The 24283-nt window shown below is 37.5% G+C and overlaps 1 protein-coding gene across 9 annotated transcripts in view; it reads right to left on the reverse strand.

Moving 5' to 3' along the window:
• Positions 1–6250: 6250 nt before the first annotated feature.
• LOC117219770 (myelin regulatory factor homolog 1) overlaps positions 6251–24283 on the reverse strand; it is a 97280-nt gene continuing 79247 nt past the window's right edge. For 2 of the 9 annotated variants that reach the window (XM_033469192.2, XM_033469187.2), the window contains exons 3-18: positions 23225–23434; positions 21330–21421; positions 20745–21067; positions 19564–19827; positions 18776–18954; positions 17295–17511; positions 16651–16809; positions 15634–15963; positions 15284–15543; positions 14464–14811; positions 14205–14376; positions 13656–13731; positions 13442–13554; positions 13128–13399; positions 11615–11834; positions 6251–11517 (exon numbers count right to left, since the gene is read on the reverse strand). In XM_033469192.2, coding sequence (XP_033325083.1) covers positions 11443–11517; positions 11615–11834; positions 13128–13399; positions 13442–13554; positions 13656–13731; positions 14205–14376; positions 14464–14811; positions 15284–15543; positions 15634–15963; positions 16651–16809; positions 17295–17511; positions 18776–18954; positions 19564–19827; positions 20745–21067; positions 21330–21421; positions 23225–23434 — 3310 coding nt within the window. In that variant the 3' untranslated portion in view covers positions 6251–11442. The remainder of the gene's footprint in view (positions 11518–11614; positions 11835–13127; positions 13400–13441; positions 13555–13655; positions 13732–14204; positions 14377–14463; positions 14812–15283; positions 15544–15633; positions 15964–16650; positions 16810–17294; positions 17512–18775; positions 18955–19563; positions 19828–20744; positions 21068–21329; positions 21422–23224; positions 23435–24283) is intronic. The other 7 variants (XM_033469188.2, XM_076522327.1, XM_033469190.2 and 4 more) reach the window with 7 other exon arrangements.

The raw sequence follows: 24283 nt of genomic DNA on the forward strand, positions 1-24283 counted from the left end.
TATTCGGCCGCTGTTCAATGACGGTTCTAACGCGTTCGTTAGAACCAGTCGAAGAGTATCGTCTTCCTTCTTTGAATTTATGTGCGTATGTTACATCGATGCGAGACACTTCACCGATCAACGTTCATTTGTTACGCTTCTACGAGTCGTCGTCGTTGCGATTTCGTTTAACGATTGCACCGCTGCCGTTCGTTCAGTCCGATCGTCGTTCGATCGCGTTTCATCGAGAGACACCGAGATCTCATTTTCTCGCTAATTAGCGAGCGAAGAACGGATGTACAGCCTGCTGCGAAATCGAGAGGAACGGAAATACAGGAAATTCGATTCTAATCGACGCTGAGATTGTGCACGAAAATGGACAATTTGGGAAGAGGAGATGCGACTGTCGCGGCTCATTTTTATATTTGCCGATTGTCAAGGATCATAGTTAATATAATATATGTTATAATATTATAATATATTGTAATAATATTATGTGATAATATATATTATAATATTATGTATAATATTGTAATAAATGAATATATTGTATAAGTATATACTATAGTATAAGATAGTATAATATAGTATATACTGTATAAGTATATTATATAAATATATTAATGAATAGATTATGTTATAATAGTATATTATATATTATAATAAATTATAGCTATTATAATATTATCTAATATTATAATGTATCATAATAATGTTACATATAATAATATATTATAATATTATATATAATATTGTAATAAATAAATATATTATATGAGTATATACTATAGTATAAGTTAGTATAATATAGTATATACTTTATAAGTATATTAGATAAATATATTAATAGATAAATTATGTTATAATAATATATTATAATATATAATATATTATTATATTATTATACATTATAATATTATAATATTATATATTATTATACATTATAATATTATAATATTATATATTACTATACATTATAATGTATTGTAATATTACATATAATACTATCATAAATTATAATATATATTATAATAATATAATTATCCTCTCTCCAAATGGTCCATTTTTCTGTACAATCTGAGCACCAATTATGAAGAATTCACTGTAATCCGTCGACTAAAAAGTCGCGCAAGAGAATCTCGGTCCTGGAAATATTCTGCCAAGGCGTTCGCGTGTTTCCGAGGCGTCCTCGAAAGGGACAGTGCCATCGACCAAACTCTCAATCAATCGCCACGGAGATAATCACGCGAGCGTCTTCGAGTTCCGCTCCGAACGCGCCGCCTGGAATAAAACGTTTTATTGCGTTCGTTCGTTCGTTTCGAAGGGCACGCTTTGCACGAACGTTTTTTGATAAGTCGTTTTTTATCTCGTTATCCGCGACAGATCATATACATGTAATATCCGCGTCGTAATATCTGTCGATTTAGTGCGCTCGACGGACCTCGAGGAAGTTACGAACGGGTCGTTCGTTCGCGGACGAGACGTCGAGAGTGGATCGGACGTGTTTCGAACACCTTCCGGGAATAACGTTTTATTCTTTCGCAATCGAAGATGCCTTGTGTACCTTTTGGCACATTGTTTTACGATCTAACGTTTAAATGAGAATAATTAATGGTGTTCGTGGCGCAGAGAAATGTTCGATTCGCAGATGATTCGAGAAATGATTTCGTTAGATTTCTGTAGTTGGCTTCGTTGCACGCGCACATTTCGATGTTTCTAAGGCTGCAGATTTGGAAGAGTTTTACAATTGCCAAGGCTCCTTCGTGAAAAGTATTTCGATCGGTTTGTCAGTTCGAGCAGTCGTTGTTATAAAAATGGCTAAATAGTTAAACAGCTAAATAGCTAAGCTGCTAAATAGCTAAATAGCTAAATAGCTAAGCTGCTAAATAGCTAAATAGCTAAATAGCTAAATAGCTAAATAGCTAAGCAGCTAAATAGCTAAATAGCTAAATAGCTAAATAGCTAAGCAGCTAAATAGCTAAATAGCTAATTAGCTAAATAAAAATAGCTAAATAAAAAGAGCTAATTAGCTAAATAAAAATAGCTAAATAAAAAGAGCTAATTAGCTAAATAAAAATAGCTAAATAAAAATAGCAAATGCTCAGTAAGTCCAAAGTTAACGAGTCCGGTCCACTCCTAGAGCTCGTCCGCGGCGAAAAAGTGTTCCTCGTTGGTAAACGCGCGAGAGAATTCGAATGATCGCGAGCAATATCGTTCACATATCCTCGCTTTCGAAGTGCGACCTTTTTTCTATCCTCTAATGGAGTCTTATTGTTCAACATATCGAGAGAGAGAGAGAGAGAGAGAGAGAGAGAGAGAGAGACGAATTTACGGCCAGTAACTTCGGGAAACGGGAAACAGGAGAGAAACGATTCCGCGGTGCTGCGAACGAGGCGCGGGTACCACGGGAAGTCCAACGAAACCGTTGCTTCGATCGATCGTTGCTTTTCGCGAGACTATCCTCTTCTTTAAGTTCGAACTACATATAGTATATATACATATATGTATGTACATGTATACCGCGGATATTGCGTACGGAAAGTGCCATTTTGATTGTACGCGTTGTTTGTAGACTACCTCGTGAGAACCAGAGAGACACGCGAGCATTCGTTTCCTAAAACTGTAGCGTTTGTCGAATAAAACATTCAATAAACATTATAATCGGCTTTCTGTGTGGAAATACACCGTGCTGATGCTTTTTGCTTCTCCGCGCGATTTTACATTCCTTCGCGCGAACGGACGGGCGTGTGCCCGCGTATGCGCGTCGCGTGGAACGTTCGATCGGCCACTTTGGAGCTCCGATTTATACAATGTACACGCAAGCTATTTCTGTTTATTGGTAATTTATGGTTCCTTTGTCCTCTCGTTTATCTCCCATCTGCGGTTTTGTTCGTTAAGATATAATCTTCTTATCCGTTTTATTTATTGTCTCGAGTAACCGGAGAAGCAAAACGACCTGCGGATCTTTTTGTTCGTATTTCTTTTCTTTTTTCGATCGCATCAGTTGCGAGAACGCGATCAATGGTCGAAAGCAATTCAACGGTGACCTTAAATTTGTCGAACGTTTCTTTTGAAAGAAATAAATGCAATCAGCAGTGTATATCGTGACCCGCGAAGAGAAAATGAAGCACAACTGTGGAACGTCTCCGTTTTGAGAAACAAAAGCATACTGTCACGGTGTGTGCAAAATCAGTGATCCGATTTCTTTAAAACGGCCTCTAAATACGACCTTACTCGGCAGCGTGCTTTTAATTAGGATTCACATCGCAAGAATATTGTCACGAGTGCAGTAAATTCTCTCTAATTGACGCACGGATTGTACACAAAAATGGACAATTTGGGGAGAGGAGATACGTTTTACGGCTCGCTTTTATATTTGCTGATTGTCAACAATTATAATTAATATAATATATATTACTACATAATATTATAATAATATAATATATTATATATAATAAATCATAATATTATAATATAATATAATATATTATTATATTATTATGGTAATATATTAATTACTATAATATATTATTATATTATTATGGTAACATATTAATTACTATAATATATTATTATATTATTATGGGAATATATTAATTACTATAATATATTATAATATTATGATAATATATTAATTATTATAATATATCATTATAATATTATAGTAATATATTATATTATTATAATTGTTGACAATCAGCGAATATAAAAACGAGGCGCACGGTTATTTCCCTCGAGGCTCCCCCCAAATTTTCCATATATTATAATAATATTACAATAATATATTATAATATAATGTATACTAAATAACGATATTAATTAAATAATATTAATATACATTATATTATAATATATTATACACTATAATATTATATATAATATTATAACAAATTACAATATATATAACAATAATAAAATTATCCTCTTCTCCCAAATGGTCCATTTTCGTGTACAAGCTGAGCGTCAATTCTGTCCGGCGTCTCGTTTGCATTCTCGATCGAAAAGTAACGATGCCCATATCACTAATTATAAAATGTTTCCCGTACGAATCGACCATCGATGTGTAACTTTCGCGTACCCGTGCCGATAATATTGTATTATCCAGCAAGCGAAGAGGAGGTATGCGCGCGTATACCATGTGTATTCGACGGAACGGTACAGAATAAACCAATAAAGACGTTTATATCCTGCTCGCTTAAAAAAATGTAAAGCAGCTATTCCAAACTCCAATGTAAAGTCCGTGAGGGCAGCTGCGGTCGAACTGGAGTTACCTAACGGCTGTTCCGAGGTCGTCGATCCTCCGTCCCGTCGATAAATCACCGCGTGTACATCCACGCGCCGTTGCACACGAAATGCGAACCAATTCCGAATTCCGAAAATTTTTCGGTCCGCGCGCGCGCGCGCGAATTTTGCCGGAAATTTCTGTCTCGGAGGAATTCTTGGAGAACGAGCAATTTGAAACGGTTTATTAAAATCGAGATCGAATGACCGTATTGTTTTTTTCTTATTTTCTGTCGGAGCTGAATTTGTAAATTATTCTTCTTTGTAACATTATTTTCGCTCTTCAAGAACGGCAATCGGCTGTCGATTTCTTATTATTCAAACGTTGCGGATTTTACTATAATTTAACGCTAGATTCACGGTGCACAAAAAACAGCTGTTCCTATATTAGTTTATAAAAGAAACAATAAGACGTTTATCCTGATTTTGAACAAGTGTTATTTGTTAACATTTGCCGCGAGTTACATATAAATTGAACGAATAACTCGTAATCTCTATCGTTTCGATATGAATTCAATTCTAAATTAAAAAATTAGTGACCCGTCATTTTGACGGATTCCGTGACGGAATCTATTGTTAATAACGGCAAGGAATTTATTTATATTTCTCGCTTTAAATTCCGGATACCAAGCAATAAATCACGGTTATATTATATCGCGTACAATAACCCGTTCAATCGATTCCGATTGTCTCCAAAGGGTCGAATCAAATTGCCCGAATTGCTATAGAAAAGCTGCTATCGCTTCGCGTGCAAGATTTGCCGTTTCTGGTGATTCCATCGCGGCCGCGGCTTCACCGAAAAGATGATATTGTAAAAGTAAAGAAACGAGCGATGATCCAAATCCACGCCAATTAATTACTGTCAAACCTAGCCGAAGACGGTAGGATCGATTTTCTTTTCTATCGGCAAGGCTCGACGATCGACAAATCTAAAACGATCGGCCCGCGCTTTCCAGCGCGGTAAAAAAAATGAGAAAAAGAGCTGCGTGCAACACGCGTGTTGTCCCGCGCCGCTCGATCGGAGAAAACGAATCGCTGAGACTTCCGTTAGGACGACACCGTTCCGTGTCGTTCCGTTTGTTACGCGCACGAACGACACCCGCGCGCCAGACCGATCATCTGAATTAGTTTTTTTACTTTGATACCGTCTTTACTGCGACCACTCGCCGTTCACTGACCTAAAAGTATTTGTGAGCTACAATGTATAACTAAAGTACGCGTTGTAAAGTGACTGTATATACAAATATAAATTATGCGATTATCTTGAAAACAGCTTGTCTTTCATTCGGCGATCATTACCTTCGATATTTGCGCACGCGGTTGTCAGCCGTGTTACGTTATCCTAAGTAATTATGCAGTAATTTCTCCAGGAAATGCCAAATTTCGGGTTGCTGTGAATTTCCCTGAGCTGGTCCTACGCCTGTGCGATTTATTGCTACGTCGACGCTAAGGGTCGACAGAAGATGACAGAAAATGAGCTGTTTGGGTGTGAGTCAGGTAAAAAGCTCGGTCCAACCGTTGCATGTGGCCTTCGAATTGCCTTTGAATCGTGTCACGTGGCCTCCGAATTGCCTTCGAATTGTCTTCGAATTGCCTTCGAATTGCCTTCGAATTGTTTTCGAATTGTTTTCGAATTGCCTTCGAATTGTCTTCGAATTGCCTTCGAATTGCCTTCGAATTGTTTTCGAATTGTTTTCGAATTGCCTTCGAATTGTCTTTGAATTGCCTTCGAATTATCTTCGAATTACGTTCGAATTGTCTTCGAATTGCCTTCGAAATGTCTTCGAATTGCCTTCGAATCGTGTCACGTGGCCTCGGAATTGCCTTCGAATCGCCACCATTTTCATTCTAGCATTACTATGCATTGTTATTACTCAAACATCTTCCAAAACCATAACAACATTCGAAAGAATCGAATTTTCGAAACGCAGACGATCTCGCGAAGTATTTAAAATTGAATTTCCGAGAAACAGAATTTCTTTCGCCGTCATTTCGGAGCAATATCTTTATTTTCCTACAAATACAAGTTTGTTGTCGTATATATTTATATGCATTTCTCTTAACAATACCATCATAAATATGCGAATATAACATTTACATGCTGATTTGTTCAAATATACATAATATAGTACTATCCGATGGCTCGGATGGTGGCCGAGCATCGAACCGCTCTCCGCATTAAAGGAAACAGACAGACAGACAGCAGTGGAAACAGAAAGTGGAGAAAGAAAGAAAATAATCGTGTCATCGAAAACAAAACCTGTAATGAGACTAGCGGAATCGATCGTGTTCGTACGTACGTGTATCTTTATCCGTTTAGTGGCCGTCGAATTCGTCCGAATTCGGTCCGATTAAAAATGGTAGTCGAGAACTTAACAGAAATAAATTTTATAACACTCTGGTATAACAATGATATTGCAACCGAAGCACGATCGTCCTCCCCCGATCGGTTTTTGATCTGCTCGACGACGACGACGACGACGATGAAAAGATTTGATACGTACACGGGTACAGTTTTGGAAAAATTTCGTCGCGACGAGCGATGATAGATTTACATTCGACTCGCCGCCGTGGTCGGTGCAATGATGCGTGATAAATACATACATTATATGACTTCAATTCCCTTACGTCTCTAAATATCTTAGCTGCAATCGTTTCGCTACGCTACGGTGGTGTATGTACAAATCTTACTAGCGTTGCCTAAACGATATCGATTACGTCGTTTACAAATTGAAACCGGAAATTTCCTTTCTCTATCTAACACGTAATTCCATCCGCCTCCGAAGTGTCTTCGTGATAAAAGGCCGAATAATTCCGTCGAGAAGCTCGGCGAATAGATAATCTGATTTTTTTCCTTTTTCCGACGTTATGACACTTTGCTAATTGTGCGCAATGTAGTCGCTCACTCTTTCTCTCTCACTCTCCCTCATTCACTCTCTCTCTATTTCTCTCTCTAAATATATATTTCTCTCTCTCTCTCTCTCTCTCTCTCTCTCTCTCTCTCTCTATTACTCTCTTCCTCTCTCTCTCTCTCTCTACTTTCTTGCTTTCTCTATTTCTCTTTTCATTTTTCTCTTCCTCTCTTTATTTTTTCCCACTCTCTCTCTCTCTTTCACTCTCGCTCTATTTCTCCCTCTCTATTTTTTCTCTTTATCTCACTCTCTCTCTCTCTCTATTTTTTCTCTTTATCTCACTCTCTCTCTCTCTCTCTCTCTATTTTTTCTCTCTATCTCATTCTCTCCTTTCTCTCTCTCTCTCTCTCTCTCTATATATTTTTCTCTTTCTCTCTATTTTTCTCTCTCTATTTTTTTCTCTCTCTCTATTTCTCTCTCTCCCATTCTCTCGGTTATAAAATAATATTCGCTGACGAATTAAACCTTGACAGATGAATGATTCGAAGTATACGGAGAACACGATGATATTTCAATCGGGCATTACGAGTCAAAATCAATATAATACATTAAAATATAAAACAATAACAAACTATATAATAATAATAATAATAATAATAATAATAGATCTGACGATACGATGACAAAATGGAAAATATACAAGTGTGTCGATAGTGTGTGTCGAATTTCCTAAAGAAGAAAATTTCCTAAAGCTAAAAACTACGTAAATTAAATATGTACGTCACGCTGGGGGCGGGTGGGGAGGGGCTACCAATTCGCGCAAGACCAACCAATCAATTTGCCGAGAACCGAACGTAACGATACACAGAGAAGAATTAATATTACTGTAATACAATATACAGGATCCCCTGATTTAGCATTATATTAATATTTCGTAATCTTTTTTTTTATATATATACAATAATCGCAGATATTGCAGCATATTACAATAATATTAATGCGAGAAAAAAGAACGTCGTTGTCTTTACAATGTCCGCCGCGCCGGCGACGAAACGAACCGTCTACGTTACTACATGTATTCGAAAACAGGAGGGATCACGATGGAATAATTCTGTTCCAGCCGTGTTGTATCCGAGCTTTCGTTCAATTTATCGATACGAAATCGATCCGCCTGGTTACGCTACACGCTCTACATACATACATATGTGACAACGAAGGCTGACGCCGCTACATTTGCGTTACACTTCTTCGTTTTTCTTTCGTTTCATTTTTTCTTTCATTTCTTTTCTTCTTTCACTCGAGAGTTGCGCGTTATTGTACGACTTTTTCTTTTTTTTCTTTCCCTTTTATAATACGACTTCCGCGTCCGTGAAAACGTATCCGCGTGGAATCGCGCGTTAATTAATCGCGGTGGATAGAGTAATATTCGTTTTATACGTTAGAGTAAATATTCTTCCGAAGAAAAAGACGAAAAGAAAAGAGAACGCGTGGACGGCAAAAATCTCGTGTACATCGGCTCGCGCGAAAATAAAACGTTCGTCGACCTATTTCATTCGATATACCGATGCTTTGGAATCGCGTGTCGATATTCTCTTAACAAAATTAGAAAAGAAAAATTACGCAATTCAATCAAATTAATAATCATAATCGTAACTGTGACGATAAGCAGATCGAATTATAATTCAGCGAGATACCGAAAGAGATCATTCTTACGATTCGTCGGATTTTCAAGACGTTAAATTGTTGTTCCATGGAACACGCGATTAAGAATGTTGCTTCGTAAACAGATCGAAGCTTCGCGTAATCGGACGCGTTCACGCTTGTACACGCAAGCAAAGTCCGCAGCCGCGTGGTGATGTATTAATTATTATGAAATGTTTCCGAGACTCTTCGACTAAATAACACAGAGCTTCTTTTGTTTGCAAGGCTGGAGGACAACGGAAAGAAAATCATAAATAGAGCTTGAACGCGTGTGTACGCTGATTATCTCTAGCGACAGTAGATAACAACAGCTGAGAAATAGTCTAATTACGATATCCGTAGTAACAATAGCAGCGGGGTGTAGCAACAATAATGATAAAAATAGCGGTACTCTAGTCGCATGCAGCTAACAACTAATTTCTATGATCGGTGCAAATAAAACGTATCCGCCTAAATTCTACTACACGAAATTACGTAATTATTATACACAATACCTTTTAGGAACTTGAAATTCTATAATATCGCTTCCTCGTGGAACGTCTATGCTATTTCTTATTAATCGGATCGAAATAATCGAGCGTCGCGAAATTCGATTCGGTGCTTCTCTTATGTATACGTGTATACATATAAATAACATCGCGTGAATTTTGTAATAATGATGGATCGTCGACGGGAATTCGAATTGAATGAATAAACACTCGAAAAATAGCAAAACAATGACGGCGGTGATATTTTGTACGTCGCTTCGACACTTTGTTCGTCTGATTGCTGATCACAAAGTTACAAGTTAACTCGGGGATTGTATCGCTCGATGCGTTTGTCGCTTGTTGTTCATATCGTTCGATCGAACGTTAGAATAGAGAATAAACTGTGTGTGGGTTCCGTTATTATTTAGCTTATTATACCGTTGGTGCGGGAATGCGGGAATACAGAATTAATTAATTAATCGGAATACCGTATTATCGAGATACAATAGAGAGGGGATATACCGTTGATAAATATGTATATACCACCTTGTCAATAAGACCTGTCCGATCGAATTTTTTGTACACGAGTATATAAATAGTGTAAAAACTATTTGAAACAATACGCTGAAACACGCTACGCTGCAGTTGATGGGCGATAATAATGTGCGTACTCTTGTACGGAAGAAAAGGAAGGTATTTACATATACGGCGTTCTCTCCGTTGGAAAATTTCGTGGCCACCCCGTTAAACAGTTCTGTTCACTTTGTACAATATTTTACACCCGACAGCGTGTCGCAGCACGCGCCCATGAAACCTGATCGTGTGAAGAGGCGTAAGACGTATATAAGTATTATTGCTCCTGTGTTTTCCAGCGACGAGTGTAAAGAAGAATTATCCACTGTTCAAGGTTAGAAGAGACGTCTACTATTTACCCATCAACTACGTGTTTAACACGACACACGGTGGCCCACGAAAGTGTTAAATTTAACGCCATTTAAAACGCGACAACTTTTTTGGAACTGGACCGAATGACTTGAATTATTCTTTTTTTAGATGCTAGAAGGACTAGTATAGCAGAGTATATGCTATACATAGTGCTAGTATAGCAGAGTATAGTATAGATATATATACTATACATATTGCTAGTATAGCAGAGTATATACTATACATAGTACTAGTATAGTAGAGTATACTATAGATATATATACTATACATAGTACTAGTATAGCAGAGTATACTATAGATATATATACTATACATAGTACTAGTATAGTAGAGTATACTATAGATATATATACTATACATAGTACTAGTATAGCAGAGTATACTATATATATACTATACATAGTACTAGTATAGCAGAGTATACTATATATATACTATACATAGTACTAGTATAGCAGAGTATACTATATATATACTATACATAGTACTAGTATAGCAGAGTATACTATAGATATATATATATACTATACATAGTGCTAGTATAGCAGTCTTTCTTAAATATTGCTATTATTATATTTGGAATGACAGAAGAACATGAAAAGCTCTCGTTTTTTAATCTTTTTTATCCGAGCTTGTAACAAGAATTTAAAAAATCCCGGTTACAAATAATAGTAAAATTAAAAAAATAAACATTCTGATCATTATCTAGTATACTATATCCCTGTATCACCTAAAAAACAATCCAAGCCACTTGGTCCAGTTTCGAAAATGTCATTATGTTTCAAAATGTGTACGAACACTTTCGTGGGCCACTGTATCTCATTATCATGATATCGAATAATAATCCTCGAAACATCCTAAAGGGTTCTGCTACGTTACCATTGCTTCTTGAGCCTGTAAAATCTAAATCGCGTCTGTTTATCATCGTTGTCACGGCTACATGGTATATTGCGTTAACATAGAAAATACAGTTACAGATCCATTTCGATAATATATATATACGTTACCATACATATACACTCTATATGTATAATTCGATAGCTCGACAAAATAGAGACGGAATACGTTGTGTTGTTACGAAGGCACGAGTTGTGGGGGTCCAGCTGTGTGTGTGTGTGTGTTTGTTGAGATTCGACGATCGTTTCTTCTTCGGATTTCATACTGTTGCCGTTTCGATCTGTCGTCCATGAGGCGCGACGACACTGAGAAACTCTTCTTCACTCGTCGCAGTCACGGTAAAAGTGCAACGTGTACTCTGAGTAATCGACGCCGTGCTTGTTTTTACAAATATTCTGAAAGAGAACAGCGCGTGCTCGTTAACTGGTCGCCACAGAGAATCCACCTGACTCGTTAAATACATATTCTGGTTAGGTTTGTCATGTGAATCACCTCTTGAGGCTGCACGGTGGGCACGCGAAACCTCAACGTCTTCCTGAGATAGTGTGCAACGTCGAGGGAGAACGATTGATCGCCCGGCTGATTGCTGTTCTCCATGTACTGCGCCGGTTGCTGGATCGTGTATTTTCGACTGCATATCAGGGTCTCGTCCACGCCGGCGTTCGTCGACAGCGAGCACTGTTGCACCACTTGCCAATACCAAGGCATTCCGCTGAAGGCATCGAGTGAGAACAGGAAATGAATTCAGTGAACGATATTCGGATATTATAATGTTCTAAGTATAAAGTAATGTCTCTCTAATTAACGCCCAAGATTGATCACAAAAATGGACCATTTGGGAAGTATTTGGGACATTAAAAGATGTTAAGGGATATTAAAGGATATTAAAGGATATTAAAGGATATTGAAGGATTTTAAAGGATATTGAAGGATATTGGAGGATATTGGAGGATATTGAAGGATATTGAAGGATATTGAAGGATATTGAAGGATATTAAAGGATATTAAAGGATATTGAAGGATATTGAAGGATATTGAAGGATAATGAAGGATATTGAAGGATGTTGAAGGATATTGAAGGATGTTGAAGGATATTGAAGGATATTGAAGGATATTGAAGGATATTGAAGGATATTGAAGGATATTGAAGGATATTAAAGGATATTGAAGGATTTTAAAGGATATTGAAGGATATTAAAGAGGATTTTAAAGGATATTGAAGGATATTGAAGGATATTAAAGGAATGTCAAAGGATATTAAAGGAATATTAAAGGATATTAAAGGAATATTAAAGAATATTAAAGAATATTAAAGGAATATTAAAGGATATTAAACGAATATTAAAGGATATTAAAAGAATATTAAATAGTAGACATTGAAATATTTGCACAAATAAATATTGCAATAAATCCTCGCTAATTAACACTCAGATTGCACACAAAAATGGACAATTTGGGAAGAGGAGATACGATTATTCGAGCGCCTTGCGGTTTATTTTTGTAGTTATAAATTGTCCACAATTATAAAAATGAGCCGCAAATCGTAATCGAATAATCGTATCTCCTCTTCCCAAATTATCCATTTTAGTGGACAATCCGAGCGTCAGTAAGGGAGACATTACTTTATATCCGCGTGCCATATGTATGTGTGAATATTCTTTCATAGTAAAATTAACAGATTATAAAGCTGAGGATAATGACACAGCAACAGACTCCAGGTTCTCTTTTAGATCATGCAAGCACAATAAATTAAAGTTTTTACAAATTGTTAACAACTGGCAACTGAGAAAACAAGGTGCAAGACTCGAATAATCGTGTCTCCTCTTCCCAAATTGTCCACTTATGTATACAAGCCGAAGGACAATTGGGGAGAGTTCGCTGTAACTATTATAATAATTTATAAGTTTATATAAATTTTATATATTATATTATAATAATTATAATATAATCGGCATGCGTTTATTATGCAACAGTGTCTACGATTCGGCAATATCGAGGCACTCACACAAAATGCAGGGTAAGATGTATGTCCGGCATGTACTTCGACAGAGGCACGATGCATGTGACATTGTTCGATGAGTCCTGCGAGGACGCAGAGCAATACTTTTGATCGAGGGAAGCGTTGAAGCTCTCAGCGACGATCCACAACTGCGGCTTGGGTTCCGGCGGCAACGAACCTGCCGCGTTGCTGGCCACCTCACCCCAATCACCGCCGCCATTCTCCCTTCGCGTCCTCTTGTGCAAATATTTGTAATTATTCTGCAACAAATAGAGCTTCTTCAAGCTATCGCTGAGAAACCGGTTTATCCATTTATTTACCTCTTTCACGAGCGTCTGCGTGCTCGGATCCGACGGGCTGATACCGTTTTGGAAGCCTTTGCTGATTTTACGTTTCTCCTCGTGCACGTTCAGTGGCTGCTCTATGTGATCTGCTGGAGAAGGGAAGGATCGTTTGTTTAAGCAAATATAACAATGATAAACAATTATTTAAATCACTCTGCGAAGAGATTTCGCTGCGCAGTCTGAAACTTACAAATGGATTTCTTCTCCGGGGGATGATCCGGCTGCGGATCCTCGAACTGATGGATCTTGGCCGTGCAACAGTATATCTGCGAAGCAATAATTAATATTATATTAATTATTAATATTATTATATTATTATATTATTATATTATTATATTACTATATTATTATATTATTATATTATTATATTATTATATTATTATATTATTATATTATTATATTATTATATTATTATATTATTATATTATTATATTATTATATTATTATATTATTATATTATTATATTATTATATTATTATATTACTATATTATTATATTATTATATTATTATATTATTATATTATTATATTATTATATTATTATATTATTATATTATTATATTATTATATTACTATATTATTATATTATTATATTATTATATTACTATATTATTATATTACTATATTATTATATTATTATATTATTATATTATTATATTATTATATTATTATATTAATTATTAACTGAATAAGATAATGTGTCATTGATGAGACAACGTGTCTTAAATGCGTCGTCTTACCTGGCAAGGATTTTCGAATTCGGTGAAATGTTTCGGACAGTTCACAGGTCTGCCGATGGGGGTGGGCCCTTTGCTCAAGGACGAGTCCACGTCCGAGCCCTGGTCGTTCTCGTCCACGTTGCTGGGAACAGCGCCCGCGCCTGTTCTGCTCAGCCAGTTGCCAGGGAATTCGCTGAAGGGAATTCGCTTCGATTAGAAAATCCGTCGAAACGTCGAAAACGAAAGCGAGAAGAAGCCAAGGCCAACGATTATTACAAACCTGTTCTTCTCGAGCTTCGGCTGGGGTCCCGAGTGGCTGATGGGATACCAGGTGATCTCTTGGGAATAGAGCTGCTGCTTCGTGTGCGGCGCTTGAGTGGAGAACACGTTGCTCTTCACGGATAAACTGCCGTCCGATCCTCTGGTGTGCGAACCGTGTTTGGTAAAAGACGACGATAAGGTGCTGTCCAACAGCGAATTATACCGGGGATCGTAATTAGGCGTGCTCGACACCGTCGACGGATGCGCCGGTCTGATCGCCAGCATTCCATTGCTGGCCACCGCCGACCATTCCAGGCTGCTACGTTTCTGATATTCTAAGAAGTATAAAGTTGCCATTGCGACTAAGCTGAAAAAACGAAATTTGTTCGGCTGAGAACGGTGACACGTTTGAATCGAGCGAATTATACGTAAGTAACCCTCGAATGGCGGGAAGGGTTGAAAACGTCGTCGAGGTTCAATCGGGGAGATTATAAAGAACGAAGAAATCGAGGGGTTAACATTTATTTGAAAAAGCAGCGATTTAATTGGCTAAGGTTATGTCAAGGTTATTCCCATCATTCGAGGGTTAATGTTATACCTAGACTGCAGATTTTCTGTATTCGTGATCAAAGAACAATTAGATGAGTTATCGAGCAAAGAAGCCACGAGAACAGTTTAATAAATACATTGATAAATGAATGAATGATTTAATTAATTAAACACATTTTTGTTTAACTTCCGTTTCTTAGAATCGATTCAGAAAGTTGTTATTTCCCACGGAGATCCATCCGCAGTCGAGTTACAACGACAAACGATTATAGTAGAAGATGTTTAATTACCAAAACGCCATGATAAGGATAAGGATAACGAAAATAATCTGGATAAATTTGTTGCTGCAAAGAAGTTCGTCCTCTCGCTCGCTCTTCTTCGCTTTTCCCTGTACAACGGTCTTATTATTCATAGAGGATGAGTATTTGTTACTTGATATACTAGATATTGTACTAATGGAACTCTTCAGGCTGTCGCCTCTCTTCAGCTTCGCCAGCCGTTTGTTTATCCGCTCCAGTTGGTCTATGCGGGTTTCCAAGCTGTCCGTTACCTGCGGACAATTATCAGACAATTAACGTCTTTCTTCGTCGCGCGACGAGATTTCCGCCTCGTTTGCATTTTCGCATCGCGGCGATCTTACTTTGCACAGCTCCTTCACGGCGCCGACGTTCTCCATGAATATCCTCTCTTTGTTCACCACCAAAAAGTTCTCGATTCTCTGACCATTCGGCAGGACTATGTCGCCAGCTGGTAGCACAGCTTCCGGTAAGATTTGCTGGACTTCCTGCGCTATCACGCCCGTGTCTTCTTGCTGCTTGATACCCAAGCCGGAATGCTGGGCGAATTCGGGAGCGTATCGGTAACGAACCACTCTTAATTGCTGCACGTTCCGCAATTGTTCGCGCGTGTCGACCTCCTGCACGTTCTGTTTCGCACGCGCGTCGCTGGGCTGGACGATGTGACCCGTCACCTGCAAGAGTATGCAGCAGACAAAATATTAGAAAATTTTATTTTTGATTGTTGGCGATAAAAGACAGGATAAAACGTCCGACAGGATTGAATAAAATGTTATACGGAATTCAATAAAATGTTACACGATATTACAGTATTCGATGAATACGTGGTATTCACAAGAAAATGTTACATAATATTGAATAAAATATTATTAACATTGTTAAGTCAAATATTATACATCATTAAATATAAATATTGTACGTTGTTAAGTAAAGTATGAAATTATTAGTGTACACTTTTATTTTGAAAGTGAAACATTTCAATGAAATGTTACACAATATTAAATAAAATATTATACATCGTTAAGTAAAATATTATACATCGTTAAATATAAATATTGTACATTGTTAAATAAAATATTAAATTATTAGTGTACACTTTTATTTTGGAAGTGATGAAATTGCAAAGATTCTTTCGTAGGGGATGGTAATTGTGTCAATTATATATTATAACAAAAACGGCGAATAGTTGAAATAAAAATTCAATGTTTCTATTCTTTGACAAGAAAATCTATCTCTTTATCGGTGCGAACTAAAACTCAACGTTGTTCGTTAAAGTACAATTTAAAATGTTATAAATCGAGATATTCGATTTAACTTTGATCTGAATCCGAATGTTGAATGAACAACAATTGTTGCCGTACCTTCATATTACCATGGACAACCAGAGCTTCGTCGGGCCTGTCCGTGTTAATTCCAACACGACCAGCATGGTAAACGCTGTCTGGCGCAGCACCCCTTTGCCAACCCCCTTCAGCACCGACGCCGCTGCCCTCCGATTCGAATTGACCTGGATTGCTCGCCTTCAGAGAAACAGAAACGTTTAAATTAGGTGTTTTCTTGTAACAATTAATATTTGTAAGTTTCTACAGAGTGTCCAAAAAATGTCTCGCAATCCGGAAGTAGAGGGTTCCTGAGGTTATTTGAAGGAACTTTTTCCTTAGCGAAAATGCGATCCGCGGCTTCGTTTGAGAGTTATTAACGAAAAAGCGGTGACCAATGAGAGGCGAGCTCGGCTGGCGCGAGGCGGGCCAGTCAACGAGCGCAGGAAACCCAGTTCCGCTCATTGGCGGACCGTCTCGCGTCAGCTGATCTCGCGCCAGCCGAGCTCGCTTCTCATTGGTCACCGTTTTTCGTTAATAACTCGCAAACGAAGCGGCGGATCGCATTTTCGCTGAGGAAAAAGTTACTTCAAATCGCCTCAGGAATCCCTCGCTTCCCGCTTGTACAATAATTTTGGGGCACCCTGTCTCTCATAGCGGAATAATAGCGAGGGTCAATTAATTACCCTAACGATTATCCTCTCCGACGCATGAGCCACCACTTGGTAGCTAGCTTGGTCCGCGGTGTGCGCATGCAAACCAACAACCAAATGGAAGTATCTTTGGTCTGGATTTGGTTTCCCCTTCTTCCGCATGTTGTTGCTGGTTGTCTCGCTGAAGTGGAGACGACCAACGGTTACCTTGGTCACGCGTTCGCCACCCAGTTCCACCCTGAAAGCAGCTCTATTTTAGCGTAACGCAGTAACTTTTTTTATGTATCGTCGTGAATAAAAGAATTTCGCACCAAAGGTTCCGAAAATTGTTCGTCGCATCTTCGAATGTCAAAATGAAAACCAAAGAATAAATCACAGCGACGTCCCAGGCACGCGTTCGCATGCTTTCAGAATTCTTGGAGGATATTCTGGGACATCCTGTACACAATGTTCCACAGTTTCTGTTGCACTGATTCGGATCTGTTTTTTTTTAAAGTAAGGGATTTCTTTCGTCTATCGATTGCAAAAATATAAATGGACATTTTTCAAAGGAGCCTTCGTATTGAAAAAGAAATTATGGAGAAATATTTGTAGGATATTATGTATTCCAGAAGTGTCTTCGAAATTAAAATTACTGTGCCTTATAAATTAGGTTTCTGAAACGTTTGACACAAATTATAGGATTCTAGAAAATTTTGCTTTTGGTTGTAGGGAATAAAATATTAGACAGTATTAAATAAAATATTGTACAGTATTAAGTAAAATATTATAAACTATTAAATAAAATATTGTACAGTATTAAGTAAAGTATTTTACAGTATTAAATAAAATATTGTACAGTATTAAGTAAAGTATTTTGCAGTATTAAATAAAATATTGTACAGTATTAAGTAAAGTATTTTACAGTATTAAATAAAATATTGTACAGTATTAAGTAAAGTATTTTACAGTATTAAATAAAATATTGTACAGTATTAAGTAAAGTATTTTACAGTATTAAATAAAATATTGTACAGTATTATTATATTGTACAATATTAAATGAAATACAATACACTACAGTACTAAATAAAATATAATGAAATATTAAATAAAATATTACAAAGTATCAAGTAAAATATTACACAGTATTAAATAAAATATAAAGCACCACGAAGAAAGTAAAACAGAAAGCAAAATGAAGAAATATTTCTCCTTATCGCCACGCTAAAAATTAAGGAAACAGCTATCATCGAAATGCAGCTGAGTAAAAACAAAACGAAGACTGCACAGCAAACTAGACAGAAAAATACCCGGATATTCCGACCAATTATACAATTATAAAATTGAAAATATAACGATCCGTCCAACTCACGCAAACATTATTCAACGTCGTTTAATTTCGTTGGAAGATTACTCGATTTCCACGTCGAATAAAAATAGTTGTAATCGCACGTGACCGTGGCTAACAAGCAACCGTGGAACAGTGTATTTAAGTTTTGAATCACCGGCCGACAGGTTTGTCAGTGTACTTACGTCACAGGATGAAACGGTTTCTTGCTCCTGTCGCTCTGGCTCTGCTCGACTCGGATCGTCTGCGTCGGCGACTCCACTTTGACGCCATAAAAGTGTAATTGGAAGCTACTTATCTTTTTCAAACCTTCGCCGGTTCGGACGAATATAGCTTCACCTTGTAGCTGAGCGTGGCAAGTAATCTGAAAAGTCACGTCGGCCTTAATCGCATCTGGTTGTTCTTGCGCCGCGACCCTTGCGAAACGTGAAAACCGCGCCCCTGCCGCGCCGGCGCGCGTTGGCGCCGTTTCCGGCCGAAAAGCGTCGAAAAGATCCGTAAAAATGAATCGCAAAAACCGAACAAATGTTTCGCCGACGGTGGATCAATCAGCGACGCAACAATAATTCATGTAACACAAAGAAAATTCTTGTGAAACGTTATTTCATGCTCAAAGAATCCTTTCAAAATTAATAAATCCTCTGCACTTCGCATTTGTCTTTATTATTTAAGCTATTTCTCCAAGAATATTCACCCGCGATTAAATCGGGGTTTAAAAAAACAGCAGGAGGGTGGCTTCGAAATTTTGCAGCCGCGTTAATAATTAAATAAAAATGAAAGAAAAATGATACCGTGAACTATCGTTTCATGAAATTTCACATTGTAAACGTTGACATTGTGATCCAAATGCTCGATCATCTATCACTACAGTTCCTTACTAAAATTTTAGAACTCATAAAACAGGAATTTTAACCGCATTTGGGTGCCTCTCGCCGCACCCACGCGGCGGCAACGTTCCCAGCAAGGTGTCTACCTGAAAATGATTTTTCTTCTGGCACACGAACGCGTCGTCCGAGTTGCTGAAATTGAATCCCTTGTCGGCGTCGACGCGGTAATGCGGCACCGGGAGCTCTTTCAGATTGTGGTCGCAGAGAACGTGCCAGGATGTCTGCTGAAAGGGGTGAAATCGGATGCATTGGTAGCTGGCGTCGATGTAGCTGTTGTCTGCGACCTCGTCGCCGTCGAGAACCGCGCTGCTGCTGCTGCAACTGTGCTCCACCGTCCCCAGTTCCGGTTCCTGCGACAGAACGCCGCCAATGAGACGAGCATTTCGAACATTTATTTTGTTTAGAGCAGAGAAGAATAGGTGAGAGATCGCGTTGCGATCGACGTTAGACGAGAGCTGCGAGCGAAATGAAATCGTTGACACGTCGACTGAGAACAACCTCGGATATTTTGTTGAATTAAATTATTGGGTCGTTGCGATAGTAATTTCGATTTTACAAAGAGACAGCTGAGGAAACCGAGATTACTTTTCTTACAACTCAGTATTTGTTTCACAGTCAAATTAATATTAAATATTAATATTAAATAAAATATTGGTATTAATATGAATATTGATATTTAATTTAATATTAATATTAATATTGATATGAATATTGATATTTAATTTAATATTAATACGAATATTGATATGAATATTTACACATTTAATTTAATATTAATACGAATATTGAATGAATATTAATATCTAATTTAATATTAATACGAATATTGATATGAATATTTACATTTAATTTAATATTAATACGAATATTGAATGAATATTAATATCTAATTTAATGTTAATACGAATATTGAATGAATATTAATATCTAATTTAATATTAATATGAATTTTGATGTGAATATTAATATTGATATTAATATGAATATTGATGTGAATATTAATATTGATTTTAATATGTATATTGATATGAATATTAATATTGATCTTAATGTGCATATTGATATGAATATTAACATTGATATTAACATGGATATTAATATGAATATTGATATTTAATTTAATATTAATATCAATATTAAAAAGAGTGAAATTGTTACAACATCGTTTACGTGTCCAACGATCCCACGTCTCGCGGACCCAAACGAAATCAGCAAGATATGATAGATCGAGAATGAATCGTCAAATCTGAGTAACAAAAAAGTTTACTCGTTGCACCTGCTTGACGTGAACAAGACCATCCTGGCTCAGTTTCCTCTTCTTCGGCGCTGACTGCAGCGACGAGTACAGGGTATTGATGTTGCCAGGACTGTGTTCATGCGGAAGAGGGACCAGCGTCGGACCTATCGGCTGTTGAGTTTGAAGGTTCGGCGTGGCCGGCTGAAGGTGAGAGGTCAGAACCGAGTGGGTGAGCAACAGTGGATCCGCGGACGATGCTAAGGCTCTCGGCGAGGAGGGTAGCAGATTCGGTGCGTAATTCGGCTGGCTACCTTGATGGTGGAGGAGCATTTCTTGGAGAGCTACCTTTTGATCTGGAAAACGGGAACAGATAGGGTGAAATTAGGGGAACGGGTACAAATAGGGTGTCTGGCGAATCAACGCTGATCTACGATTTGACTGGAACGAAAAGTTGTCGTCGAACTAGGGGAAAAGGGTGCAATTTCTAGAATCGTGTTTTGCATTTATTTTATCGAGTGTTCATTGAATTTGTTATCGCGAAGACTGGTTGCCATGATTATGCTGCGAACGTAGGACAAGATCAAGGTCTTGGTCTTGAATTGGCTGGAAACTTACGTGGCGAATGTACGTGTTGAGTCTCATTGTGTCCAGGCGGCGAGTACGGTGGTTCGCTGCCGCTGTCCGGCGGACTTTCCGGTAACGCGTGTCTGTAAATGGGAAATTGAATGCATTTATATCGAAACGGAACATTAACCCTGTTTATAGGGTATAGAATATTTTGGATATAATATTTTAAATATAATAAATGTAGTATTTTATGTAACTTCAAATCTGATATTCCATATAACCTCAAATATAATATTTCTTATTGCTTCATATGTGATATTTACATAATAAAAAATAGATGATTTCATCTTAGATATATTTTTAATATAATATTTTAATATCTTAAATATAATAAATGTAGTATTTTATGTTACTTCAAATATAATATTCCGTATAACCTCAAATATAATAATTCTTATCGCTTCAAATGTGATATTTATAGAATAAAAAAAAATGATTTTATCTTAGAAATGTTATTTAGTATTTTTACTAATTTACTTTTATTGTTATTATCGCACGAAAAAGCCGTGAAATCTGGATTACTGTCGAATACAGTAAATTCTCCCTAATCTCAGATTGTGCACAAATAGTTGTCGACAATCGCAAACTATAAAAGCGAGCCGCGCGGCTCGATAATCGTATCTGCTCTTTCCAAATTGTCCATTTTCGTGCGCAATCTGAGCGCGCGAATTCGGGAGAAAGTACAAGCGTCAATTAGGGAGGATTTACCAGTAACGCGCGACGAGACACGAATTTCTAGAAATATGTACGCATCTTTACGTAATTGGAAAGTTCACGTTCACGTTTTTCATCGATTAGTCCTTAAAGATCGAATGACGGCGGCGTATATCGCGTTCGAAAGCCAGGGATATCACCTTCTTTAGCAGACATCGCCGCGGAAGAACAACATTGTCCGTCTACGCACGTAAACATTTAGTAATTAACACGGCCACCACCGCGCCGTATGACTATATATGTACGGCTGAGCGCATGCATTATGCACATCCGCTTATCTTTTTCCCCTGCTATTGATCGTTCGATTAGATTAAACAGTGAAAGTGGCGAAGTTGAATCTATTACGTGGCGAAAGTTGGATTCGCCGTACAAGGGTAGTTCCACATTCCGATCAAAATCCACCGTCAAAACGAATTCTCCCGGCAATTGAATAGCTTTTCTTTATTCGCACGGTGGGATCGCGCATTTTCATACGTACCTGTTGATCGAGCAGTATTCGGGGAACCGTGTTGTGTATTAACGAGAATTATTTCAATATTATTTCGTTTTATTTTTAACTCGCGAGGAATACTCTGATGATAAATATTTCTCATTGATATTCCGAGTCTAAAACGACTGGTGACGACGAGCATTTCTAGGAACATCCTTCGTGCAACGATGAGTTTTGTATAAATAGCAGCATTGTGAACAGTGGACTGCGGATTTTATGCATCTGTGACAAAAATCTGACGCGGAAATATTAAATCGCGGAGACGTGCGGAGAATTGAATAGCATTGTTACGCTGTTTTCCATTTGTCAAGATTATTCAAAGAAACAATCTATTTTTATTCAATTTATGTTCCTTGCAACTGCGTTGAAAAATTTGTATTCCTATTTTTACTCTTATTTTTATTCTTATTCTTATTTTAATTCTAATTCTTATTTTTATTTTTATTTTTATTTTATTTTCATTTTGATGCGGTGTCCAGAATTCGCATCAGCAATTTTGCTGTATTTATTGTCTCGCTTTCAAGGAGATGATATTTAAATGTCCTAAAAAATACCTGAATTGTTCATTCAACGTTTCCGAAAACTGTGCAATAAATTCTGTAGATCGTAGATTGTCGCTGCAAACGAAAGAAAGAGAAGAGAATTCCTATACGAATAATACAATGAAAATTGAACTTACGGATGAACGTACGACTGCGGATCCTTGTAAGGGGCGCCATTCGGCACAGTGGTGGTGCCGGATGTGCACGTGCTCGACACCGGATGATTCTGGGTAATCGGCGAGGGTAGTCGAGACGGTGGTTGCTGAGGAACCGGCCCCTCCACCCGGCCATTGTGAGTCGTCGTGCCGCCGCCATTTTCGTTATGCGCGAGCGTGTCCGCGAAATATCTGCGATCAAACGAGAAACTCTCTTGAACCGAACAAATGCAACGGTGCACCCTTTTGCTATAAACATTTGCGCATCTTCGAGGTTATGTCTCAAGTAACAGACGCGTCTTCGATCAATTTAACAATCGCAAATTCTCGATGAACTCAATTTATTGTACATATTTTCGTGAATCGGATTATTTATCGTTTCGAGATTGATTTTTAAAGTAATTAGTTTTATTTAAATTAATTAGTTGGCTGTGTTTGACGAGTATACTCGTCAGTATAGTCATCTAAGTGTCTGCTCATTTGAGGCGCCCCAATTAACTGGATAAATGCAACATGTAATAAAAAATTAAATTGCAACATCGAATAATAAATTGCAGAAAGTTTTACAGCCGAATGTCGTTTAATTTTCTAGCAACGATCAAAGATACGCCGTAATTCTGTGCGATTTAATGGGGAGGGTGAGCTTAAACGAGTTTCCATTATCGTGATCACTCTTCTCGATGATGTTATAGAGAGAATGTAATCGCTTTTGACAAGGAGGATTACGATTGCGTGTAACGCAGGTAAAGCAGAAAGGAAAACAAGAGATTAGCGTAGACGTGACTCGACGATATTTCGGTAACCGCGCGACCTAATTATGCTCGTATAATATTGCACAGCACAAAATCTCCCCTATTCCGTACAATTTAACCCCTTGACATACCGTCTTCCTCGCCGTTACTGTAATTAGAAATTTTTCGATTGCAATAATTTCTTAGAAGGGAAAGAAAATTGATGCTTATCGTGCGCCTAAATTTACTCGAATGCTTAAATATCGATGACAAGAGATTAGAATTTTATTCCAATTTCAAAGGACAGAAT

The sequence above is a fragment of the Megalopta genalis genome, chromosome 5 (genome assembly GCF_051020955.1).
Source record: "Megalopta genalis isolate 19385.01 chromosome 5, iyMegGena1_principal, whole genome shotgun sequence".
In the NCBI taxonomy this organism is placed as follows: domain Eukaryota; kingdom Metazoa; phylum Arthropoda; class Insecta; order Hymenoptera; family Halictidae; genus Megalopta; species Megalopta genalis.